This window comes from Diadema antillarum, unplaced genomic scaffold (assembly GCF_040938485.1).
Source record: "Diadema antillarum isolate AM-2024a unplaced genomic scaffold, OU_Dant_1.0 scf00000015, whole genome shotgun sequence".
Lineage (NCBI taxonomy): Eukaryota > Metazoa > Echinodermata > Echinoidea > Diadematoida > Diadematidae > Diadema > Diadema antillarum.
Genome location: NW_027270904.1, coordinates 3,597,110 through 3,608,804, shown reverse-complemented (window position 1 = coordinate 3,608,804; position 11,695 = coordinate 3,597,110). Strand labels below are relative to the sequence as shown.

The 11,695-nt window shown below is 37.9% G+C and overlaps 1 protein-coding gene across 4 annotated transcripts; it reads left to right on the top strand.

Moving 5' to 3' along the window:
* Positions 1-11,028, top strand: LOC139724873 (uncharacterized). Of its 4 annotated transcripts, none has more exons than XM_071636012.1 (8): positions 1-81; positions 1,145-1,357; positions 2,123-2,206; positions 2,737-2,868; positions 4,849-4,980; positions 5,719-5,967; positions 8,060-8,125; positions 9,654-11,028. In XM_071636012.1, exons 2-8 carry the CDS (start codon positions 1,156-1,158, stop codon positions 10,028-10,030), a joined length of 1,242 nt encoding a protein of 413 aa, XP_071492113.1. In that variant the 5' UTR covers positions 1-81; positions 1,145-1,155; the 3' UTR covers positions 10,031-11,028. The 4 variants fall into 4 exon arrangements, with proteins under 4 accessions (XP_071492113.1, XP_071492107.1, XP_071492100.1 ...); XM_071636006.1 differs by having other exon boundaries at positions 2,737-2,916; positions 5,722-5,967; XM_071635999.1 differs by having other exon boundaries at positions 2,737-2,916.
* The last annotated feature ends 667 nt before the right edge of the window (positions 11,029-11,695 follow it).

Sequence of the window (11,695 nt, the reverse complement as noted above, 5' to 3'; positions counted from 1 at the left end):
TACACGTCGCCCGAATCAAGGTGGAGCTGCACTTGTCCTGTGGTTCCGCTAGCTGGTTAGTCCTCTCTACTTGTTCTTCTGGTAAGTTACTTTGATTTGTTTCTGCGTATGCAGTGCGACAATTGTATTAATTGATTACCTCTCCTACAGTTTATTTAAAGAAAATGGTGTATAGAATTAGAACAACAAGAGTCCAGAGTAGAGAGTCGAGTCGCAGTCTTGACATCGCACAGGTGCCATGTTCAGCTTAATCCGACATTGTTCAGTCCCATATGTTAGGTTTGCTGATGTAATGGGATTGTGAAAATATGAAAATGTGTGTTGCCTGTGAATTTAATAGCCAGATGGTTATTAGATTGTGGGGACTGGGCCATGGGCCTGAGGTTCTATCCAAAATGTAGATCTAGTTACAATGTACCTACCATACCATGGCTTCTTAGTTTTAATCTTTTATGATTACATTTATTGTAAATTAGTGCTAGGCAGAGCCACTACGCTCAGTCCGGGAAATCCGCTCATGAGTGATGAGGGGGGGGGGGGGGCTCCGTCTCACAGGGCACTCTCCCCTCATGAGCACCTCTCGGGTACTCAAGAGGCTCCCTCCTCGCAGTGCTCGTGAGGCCTCCTCTTCGCTTCTCGTCCATCTCACATCTGATATATCATTCATAAATAAATGGTCGCAAGTTCGCACTGTGAATATTATCTTAGAATCTATGTTAATTTTTTTGTGATTTTTTCTTAACACACACATGTCCACTCTCCATGATGAAAAGAAGAAAAAAAAAATCTATCTGGATGACTAGATCTAGGTCTATTTGTTTTGACAAAAATCGAGTTTTAATAAAAACAAGTAGATAGAATTTTTTTTTCTTCTTCTCATCATGGAGAGTGGGCATGTGTGTAACAAAAAATCACAGTGTGAACTTGCAACCATTTATATACATTTTGTACGCTGTAAGATATACATTTATCTTAAGATATACAATGTATCTTAAGAGTTTGTAAACTTTGTGGCAGTAAAGCTTCTGACACATCACCTTGAAATTACCTACATAGATGTAAGTTTGTGGTTTGTGTAAGATTTTTTTTTTTCACACATTTGCATGGCAATATGTTTCTTCCTCAAACACCTTCACGGGTAAAGGAGAAAAGATCATGGAAGGTCCCAGTGGAAGTTTTCCTCAGATCGACCTCAGCAACAAGCTCATTATCAAAGCCCAGCTTGGTGACGACATCCGGAGAATACCCATCCACAATGAGGACATCACGTATGATGAGCTGGTCCTTATGATGCAGAGAGTCTACCGCGGGAAGCTCAACCCCAGCGATGAGGTTGTCATCAAATACAAGGATGAGGGTACGACTCCAGCAGCTTTCATAAAAACTTAGCAAAGCAGACATGCTTGAGTTTGCTCATAGTGGTATTGCTACTGATGGCAGCATAATGTAGACCATACAGTTGATCGTTTATGAGACGGTTTCAAAGTGATGGCTTTCAAGAGGGTCTAAAACAGAAGAGTATCATTCCATTAAAAAAAAATAATAAAGTGAACAATTTTGTTCTACAGTACATTTTGTTTTTCTTTCGCAGTATTTGCATGTACATGAATATTCTTCCAACAGTATGTCATGTTCTTGCAAAAAGTAAAAAATGTGTATACACCGTTATGTGCTCTTAAATTCTTGTTCTATTGATGTAATTCATGATGTTATTCTGTGATACTGTAAAACGAGGAATGTTCACATGCATTTTAATTTCGCGAATTTCGCGAGCGCCAAGATTTGCAAAATTAGAATGCACTCAAAAGTTCTTGCGTACACTGTATGCATTGAATGCCAATGCCAGTGGCAGTTCATGAAAATTTCATGGGGCAAAAAAGGTCGTCGCCTCCAATTCGCGAATATATATCGTGTTTTACAGTATCAATCAATGTTTAGTCAAAGAAAAAAAAAGTTTATGAAAGAGTGGTAGTTACGTACTAATGACAGGTTTATGCCACAGTGCGTGTCATACTGTCTAATCATTTGCATCTTTCTCTGTGTCTGTCTGTTTGTCTGCCTGTCTGTCTGTCTGATCATTATTCTCTTTCATTCTTTCTCTGATGTGTTCTCTCCTGTCCAGATGGAGATCTTATTACTATATTTGACAGCACAGATCTGTCCTTTGCAATCCAGTGTAGCCGTATTTTGAAAATCACATTATTCGGTAAGTTTTTATTCGTTCTATACAAGATTCTAATTATCACTATTTTCGATATGAAGATGTATTTTGTTGGAGATGTTTTGATTTGAAAGTGTCTGTTTGATTTGTCTCTTTTTACATTGTCCCTTTTTTTAAAAACATTTTCGTGTTAATTAAAGTTGACATTTTACCAAACATGGCAACAATCGTCCTAAGGTAAATATGTCAAAGTTGGTACCAGCATGGCATTGATGGCTGTAGCCCTTTGGTGGGCACCTAATTACCCCAAATTTGTAAATTTTAATCAGACTTTGAAGGAACCACTAGCGCAGGACTGTCTCTTAGCTGGGTAGAAATAAGATGTGGGGCTTTCAGCGAACCCCAAATTTCAAGATTTTTTAGATACATTGTCATCAGGTGGAGTACCATGAACGCAGTGCTCAGGTAAATGCTAGACCCATGGTTCTCTCTCTCTCTCTCTCTCTTTTTTATGTCATAAAATCATAATGCTAACTCCTACCTGACCTCATTTTGCTTCTTCCCCTCCTCTTCAGTAAATGGGCAGCCTCGTCCGATAGAGGGTGACCAGATTAAGAATCTAAGAAAAGAGCTGCAAACGATCAGAAACCAGGTCAACCACCTCCTGGACTCACTAGAGCCACCCACTGCTTATGAGAAACCTGAAGGTAAACACCTAGACAGGTCAAAGGTCAATCCGAAGAGCAGAACCAAAGGTATTTTTTTTTTCCGCTCCTTGTGAGACCTCGTCATGCTTACACCGAGTTTGCCTGCAGCTCACAGCATGAAAGACAACGCCTGAGCTAATGTAGTCCTACAGGTTGCTTTTCTTGTGGTGACTTTAATTGCCTTTAATGCATCAAAGGTGTAATTCATTGCATCATGTGAATGTGATACTCACACTTTACTTTCTATCATGATACATTTGATGATCCATTAAGCACATTTACAAGATGCTAAATATTAATGTTGAAAGTCATCTATTGGTGTACGCATGGTATTTGTAGCACAGTCAACCTCACCTAAGTCGACTTGGCACAAGTCAGAAATTTGTTTAGCCGAAGAACACTATTAGATTTAAATATTAAGCAATGACCTTGTTCAGTTGACTCTGTGTTATATTCTTGTATGAAACAGGAATGCAGAAATAAGATTGATCAAATCAATCAGCCAGTCAGTTTGTCAATCAACAATAATTTTACCCTGGATGGATAGACATGCGTGAATTCCATTGTGTAAAGTCGAAATCCATAAGCTGAAGGATTCTTCTCTGATCCCTTAGGATTTGACTTAGGAGATGTTATCTGTCGTTTGATATTTGTAAGTAATACATCACTTCATCAAATTACATTCTCTTTCTACTAGTATTAACAGACCAACTAACTTTCCAAATTATGTTTTATTGACTCTAATGCTAAGGTGTCAAGAAACTTAAATAGTGTCAATGCCTTTTATTGATTACTAGAAGTAAAACCCCGATATATAAGTGCATGTCCTACTTACCGCAAATTAGCTCATCTAAATCATGCTTTTAAGCTTTAATATGGATGTTGATTATTGTACCAATGTTTTTTGTTTTTTTTTAATGTATATTGTGTAGGGTACGGTAGTCAAAAACATTGTACCAGCCAACTATTGGATAAACACGAATATATTGGCAGAAAATTCTTGGCATTGTTCTTCCATGGTAGAACATTTTTGTGTCAATAAGTGGCAAACGAGAGAATCAGTATGTGCTAAAATCAACAAACTCTGTTTTTGGGTGTAAAAGCACCAATTGCATGAGATGAAAATCCACCAAAGCTGCATGTTATGTATTTAGCGGCTCATTGATGATGCTGCAAAACGGCTATCACAGAAAATTCTGATTGGAGGTATATGTGTGGCAATGCTCTTAAGGTACATGTACTTCAACTAACCCACATAATAAAACAGATGATCACTTTATTCGGACTACACAAAATAAACATATGCTATTCAAATCTCAGGGTTTCAAATGTTTTCTTGGGGATGTTATAAGTCCCTTGACTCAAATCATTTGAATGGCTCATTCTTTGTGTTTACTCCCAATCCATGCCAGTTTAATATCATCTGTATTAACTCATGATGTAGACCTTTCCATGTTGTGAAGTAGCATCTACCGTTGTTATGCATATCTGTGTAAATAAAAGCTAGGTTTTGGAGAAAATTGGCAGATCCTGGAAGTGGATATGAAATGTCAACATTTTGAAAGGCTTTAATCACAGAATTTCTAGATGGACAATGTATCTGCCATTCATATAGTAAGGAATCTCTCTTCCGTTATGAATTATTTTTGAATTAAGTTTTTAGAGTAGAAGGAATTTGACCTTAGCTACTTAAAGTGAGTGTTTTTGCAGAAAATCATTGTTGTGACATATGGTTCTTGGTTTAAAACTTCTATTGCATGTCACTTTGTTTTAATTCATTCTCGTTGTTGTGGTGGATGCATGTTTTTAAAATTGCTGGAAGATTGCTGGAAGAGGGTCTTAGGTCACAGTTGATTGGACTGGTTTGCAAATGAGTCTGACCTGACTTCTTTCATGTGAATCTAAAGAAGTTGTATCCTATGTAGTCAGAGCTGTAGATTTTATATAGAGATAGTAATTATCTTGTGACCTTTGTTGCAGGAGAAAATGCCCCTGAAGAACCAGCAGAAGTGAAACCAGCTGTGAATTCTGCCCAGACGGCCATGTTTGATCCTTACAAGCAGCCGGCTGCAAACCCAGCTGTCATGAGCAGTTTTGGAATTGACAAAGATGGTAAGATGATGAACTACCTGGCCACCACCTCTGCAACACTTAAATGGAATGTTTCAAGCATGCATGTATGTGGATGTAGCAAAGTGCAGACAAATTACTGATACATGTCGGAAGAAGTTACATGTATCACAAAAAGTGTCAGTTGTTTGTTTACGATTGTTTCCATCTTTCTTAAAAGCTGCCAGTGCATATAAAAATTTAAAAAAAAATAAAAATTTAGGATCGGCACTGCTCCTGACCAATAACGCAACATAGAAGGAAATATCTGGGCATTTCCAAGGATTTTGACTGGTTTAATAATGCCAGTCCTTGCTCCCTACACACCCAGAGCCTTTTTAGTGGAGCATTATGATTATACAAATGTATTGGCAATACTGTCAGTGCTCAGCCACAGATACATTTTAGTGGCTTGTTTAGTCGTATCACCAGTCTTAAGGATTTGCTGTTAATGGTTTTATGCAAGGAGTCTGTTGTTCTGTGTAGGCACAAGTTAGCACAGAATCCCAGAAAATTCTAAGGGCACCATGTCTTCTGGAAAGGATGTGAGTTGTACACGTACTGGTTTGATGCTTAACAAGCCACGCATTTCTTTGTTAGGTTGTTCAGTTAGTTTTTCCAGTGCTTCCAAGATATGTTGCTCCATTGGAATAACATGTGGTAGGTAGAGATGTGTCAGACAGAATGTGATTTTACTCTAGTATGATATGAATGTTTTGTTTTGTTTTTCCTTGGATAAAGAAGCAGCCGATCGACCAGCGTCGCCGGCAGACAGCGTGTCCAGCCGAAGCTCAAATCTCAGCCAGCAGCAGCAGCAGCAGCAGCAGACGAGACCCCAGCAGCCCCCTGCCAACCAGCCTGGTGCCCCTCAGGCCCAGCCTGGTGCCCCTGGTGGGGTGCAGGGTATGTCCCCCGCCCATCAGCCCCACCCTGGCCAGCAGCCGGGTGCCCCATCCCCACAGCAGCAGCAACAGCAGCAGCCTTATGCACGTAAGTCTCTCTCACACTTTCAGTGGCATAATAATACCCTCACAAGGCCGTCTGCTGCATGAATTGGGCTGTTACTAAATGTTGTCAAGTGTGACCCACTGCTGTTTAAATTCCCATGTACTCTAAGCACAGTATATTTTGAAGTGTTTTTTATTTTTCATGAATTTCGCAAGCCAATGATCTGCACTAATTGATGATGCATGATAACATTATTGTTGTGTATTTCATCTCAAATGTGGGAAACTGGTATCTGTCTTCCTTGTAAAGGGATGATACTTATTCCTCATTGTATATACCACTTGCAAAATTATCGCACAAGTCCCAATTCACAAATTATTATACTTGTGAAATATACAAGTTGGTGTATTAAGAATGATCATTTTGTCGAAGTTCAAAAGGCAGGGCTTTGCCTATTAGCACAGAGGAACCAACTTAATTGCTTGCCTGACTAGAAGATGTATTAAGTGGCATAACGGTAATTTTATAAACTGGGGGGCATTTCATGAAGGAACTTGTCGAATAAAATATCTGACAAGTCAATTATATCCGACAAGATTTGAGAAATTCTTTAGTCTGATTGGCTGATTTCTCTGAACTTGTCGGATATAATTGACTTGTTTGACATTTTATCCGACAAGTTCCTTCATGAAATACCCCCCAGGGGTCTTTGTTTTCCCATTATGAAATATAGGCAAGTGCAAGGCTTGTGCTATCTGTGAATGAATTTATAATGAATTCAGAGTGAATGCAAATTAAGCACATAAACCTTAGTCTGTCACTTTTAATACCTTTGTGGCATTTTGATTAAGAAAATAAATGAAAATACAAGATTTAAGACAACTACCGGTATATTGCATGATGATTGCATTGTAAAATTACAAAGTTTTCCTGTTGCCGCCCTTTACCTAATTTTTGCTTTTATCTATTCAAAAAGGTGGTTGCTGCTACCTTTTACAATATTGCCTTCTGATCTGTAGAGCATGAATAAATTTTTTGCAAAGATCAGTTTCACTGTGCATAATTGTATAATATTTCTTGGACTATCTGGAGCAAAGGTTTCAGGATTTTTCTCTGTCAAAATGTGCTGGGAATGGTGATTTTCTTGTTAAAAAGATAAAGAATTAGTATTATAGATTATTCACAGAATTGACATTTTGTTTAAAAATGCACAAATACAAAGTGAGGTTGGAAAGTACTCAAATTCAAACGGATATACTCAGTTTTTCAATCAGGGGGCAATTTTTTCAAGTCATTATTTCATTTTTCTATTTATGACTGTGCATACAAATGCAGACTGAAATTTTTCTTTTTCTCATTCTGTGCTAAGCTATTATTGCTGAAGTTACCATAACAACTACATTATTATGGTGCCTGGGGGGTGTTGCATAAAGCTGTTCGTAAAGTTATGAACAACTTACGAGCGACTGGTGATCAGTTCTTGTGCTGAATTATGGAAATTCTGTTAAGTATAGCACATCAGAACTGATCACCGGTCGCTCGTAAGTTGTTCGTAACTTTCCGAACAGCTTTATGAAACAGGGCCCTGTAATAGCAATAGCTTTTCAGCTACCAGGTAAATGAAGTCCCCCAGATTGTTATTATTCAAGGAAAAAAGAAGAAGGAAAATAAAAACGGTGTGGATTTTGAGCAAGTTGAAAACAAGAAGAACCTGGCATTCTGTGTACAGCACATTTAAATATCGCAAATTCTATGAGTCAATGGATATTCACAAAATCAGCAAACCAATATCTTGGCTCTTGTCACATTGATTGCAATGTATTACATCTGCAAAGAAGGAAGATACCCCTAACATTGATTCCTTAAAAAGGATGAATACTTGCTCATCAGTTCATTGACTCTGGTCTTCAATCTTGTATCTCCCTAATCACAAAATTGTCTTTAATACAAGTCCCGTTCCACGAAATGTTATGTTTGTGAAAGTAGAAGTCATGTTGTGTGCAGTATATGCTGGCGGTGTTTCTAACCTCATTACCTTCCCCGCATGCCCCACACGCCCCTTAATTTGTGGAGACTTGTGTTTCTCACTGTGATGCATGCCTTGTGATTCCTGTCTCTCCCACACACCCCTCAGCCATCCCGACCAGCCAATCTGCCACCCCTGGGCCCTACGGAGCAGCCTCCATGGGTTACCCTCAAGGTACCTCCTTCAGCACTTCATAAAGCTCTTTCTAGCACTTGGCACACATATACTATAGACTGAAGCATCTCCTGTCTGATTATTTGTAAAAGCTGACAATGAATCAAAAAATAGGAAAAGGAATAATTTACCATTTGCCGGTGAAACAAAAACCCAGCTTTAGTGCTTCAAAATAGCTCTAAAATGTGAGTTACGGATAGGAACAACCAATGTAAACATTTGAATCAGTATTATCAATGTTAAGTTTTGTTAAATATGCACAATGGGAACAATAGTTATAATAAAAATGTTTCCAGACTAAACCGTCTCCAGTTATGGTTTATTGAGAAAAAGAGCGATATCTCCATATATTTTAGACTTTATTAAAGTTTTTTTTTTTTATATATGTTAGGATGTTTTGTGATGCAACTGACCTACACACATGCATCAAGTGTGATATTTCAAATATTTTTAATTGCTGCTCCCAATGGTAAACAGGACCTTTGAATAAAATCTGGCAGAATTGACATTAAATCATAGGATATCTTGTTCCCTCTTTAGTCAGAGTTGTAATCACACTTTTATGGTCTTTAGTCAGATACACACTTTCATTTCTACAAACCAGGGGAATGCTTTATCCCATGCAGCCATAAGGAGACAACAGTTAAAGAAACAGGATGTACTGATCTTGTTGCATGTGTTTTTGGTTGATTATTTATTAGGGATTGTTTTCTTCTTTTCTGAATGATTATTGTCTCTCAAACTTTGTCATCAATGCAGCTTCCAGTTGCTCAATTTCTAGATGCATACAGTACTTGTAGGGCGCCTAGCACTCAGTGAAGGTTGAGGAAAATCCATTAAAAAGTTACGAATCTTTAAATTGTTTGTGCCGCCATCACTGGGTGAGAAGACAACAACGGTTTATAATATCTTTACAGGACCACAATGTATTAAAGAAAATGTAATGAGAATTCCACAAAATGTCATTTTTTCATGAAAAGTGCGCATTCCCACTACTTGCAACTGACATATGTTAATTTACTCCCCCTGCTTTCTGTAAAGTCAAGTGCTCTTTCATTATGCTAGTAAAATGTGTTGAAAATTTAAAGATTCATAACTTTTTAATGGAATGCTCAACTTTCCTCAAACTTTGCTGCTATGTGTTCTACTAATATTGCTGCATTCACTCGATCCACATATATTTATGGGTATCATTCCCCATTGAAGTGTTAATATCATGTATGTTTTATGTCAAGACAGTTACCTCACAGTGTGTTTGATTGCTTTCTGTCAATGCCCAGTCTAGCGTACTGGTATATTTGTTGCAGTCATTATCAAAATTGTTGACACAGCCTGTATAGATATTGTCGTTAAAAAAAACAAAAAAACAATAACTTTATCATACGATGACTTCAACCTGGTTATTAAAGCTTGCAGAAATTGCCACAGGCTTGAAGGAAGTATTGATCCATCAAAAGAGCTGATACACACAAACTTCTTTTACTTATGCTGCCACATTTATTTTCATTTATTTTTGTACTTATTTTAGGCAACATGCCACAACCACAGCAACAGCCATCAGCATCTCAAGCATACGGCCAGGCACCCTCACCATACGTTACACCGCAGCAGCAGCAACAGCAACAACCACAGGCTGGTGGCTACTACCCTCCACACTCTCAAGCCCAGCAGCAGGGACAGCCACAACAGCAACAGCAACAGCAGCAACAGCCTGCCTACAACCCACAACAGCAGACACCGTATAGTGGGTACCAACCACAGCAACAGCAACAGCAGCCATACACGGCCGGGGCCGGTGCTGCTCCGGGAATGCCAGCTCCAGGAATGCCGGGCAACCCGTACGCAAGGAACACCCCCTACGGCAGGCCGGGGGCATATCAGCAACCGGGTGTGGGCTATAAATGAAGCACTCTTCAGCCTAGTCTATACATAAATATAAATAGAAACGTATATTTCCATATCTAAAGATGTCTCCAAAATGTGAGAAGTTAAACATTTGTACATTTGCACCAATTCTGAACAGCATTTGATGAATTTGCTGAAGATTAATGTAATCATGAAAAGGTCAAACAGAATTGATTGATTTCTGGATAAGACTGATCGATGGTTATTGCAATATTGTAATGATTTCATAGCTGTAGAGAAGATGCCACAATTGTTAAGGAAAGCCTGTGGCTACATTATGTAGCGATGTGTGTAGATGTTCTCTAGCACCCTCATAGATGAGACAATACCAACAAAAACAGCAACAGAATGCTTCGCTGTAGATTACAAACTGTAGAGTGTAGGCAACCCATTATTGTACAGTGCAAATATAGCAAAGATACTGCCTTTTAGTTCTAGTACAATATGTGCATAATATGAGTGAAACAAGCAAGATACAACGTAGATCTTTGAAACAGGAAGGAGGCGGCTGAAATAAATGTAGGTGTACCCAACTTTTCTTTCAACGCTTTTGCTACAAAAGAAGAAATTCTTTTCAAACCATGGACAGTAGCAAAAGGAGAAAAAAAAAGTATTTAAAAGGGCAAAAGGAACTAACATTTGACTTTTCAGCCACAAATGCGAAAAGATCCATTTTGTGTCCGAGTGATAATGTTTCTTTTCCATTTTCCATCGTAGTGTAAGATACCCACACAGAATTTCGAACATCATATTGAGGCTAAATTCTGAATAAAAGACTTGCACACAGCATGGTGCCAGTACAGCGTAATACATACTGTGAAAATAGATGTTTTGATGACAAGGTGTAAAATGAAGACCTGCCAAAATGTGCATTTTCAGACTTTGCATATCAGCATTCTTCGTATGTCATGTGCACTGTCCTCCTAAGGAATTAACTAATTCTCAGTATCATTGATTATTATTATTATTATTATCATTATCATTACTATTATTATTATTATCATTATCATCATCATTACCACTATTATTATTATTATTATTATTGTTATTATCATCACCATCATCATCATCATAACCATAATTATCATGTTATGAGAATATCTGTAGCAGGTGGAAGAGAGCCAGATATTTCTGTGACATTCTTGCATTTACATATTCTACCTTATATCATTGGCTGAGAGCCAGAAGGGTGCTGTCTGGTTCTAAGATTTCAGCTTTAATAAAATTGAAACAATCAGATCACATGAAATGAACATTTCAATTTAAATCAAACTGGGGAGATTTATATGCATTGATCCAAATATCAGGCAAAATAGTTGCCTTCTGGTTTTAATTTTTAACATTTTACTGAAAATGAAAATGATTTAAATTGATACAATGATGTAGAGGAGATCATGCTTTACAATATGATACCACTAATTCAGTACCCCCAAATTTGCTTTAACGGCCTTCTGGTTCTCATCCGATGACATAACCCTTCAACACAAGGGATCACAAAGCCATCAACAAACAAACAATATCAAAGAAACATCTGTTTTTATATACAATGTACATGTAGCAGCCTGATGGTTTTACAAACTGCTAGTATATGTACAAAGTAATGGTTATACTGTAATAGCCATTCATTGATCAGTTTGATAGCTTATATTGAAGATTATGAAGATT

Coding starts and splice junctions, on each gene's coding strand:
- LOC139724873 (XM_071635999.1), top strand. CDS start 1,156: ATGGAAGGTCCCAGTGGAAGTTTTCCTCAGATCGACCTCAGCAACAAG. Junction 2,207..2,736: donor TTTGAAAATCACATTATTCG/GTAAGTTTTTAT, acceptor CCTCCTCTTCAG/TAAATGGGCAGCCTCGTCCG. Junction 8,126..9,653: donor CTCCATGGGTTACCCTCAAG/GTACCTCCTTCA, acceptor TACTTATTTTAG/GCAACATGCCACAACCACAG.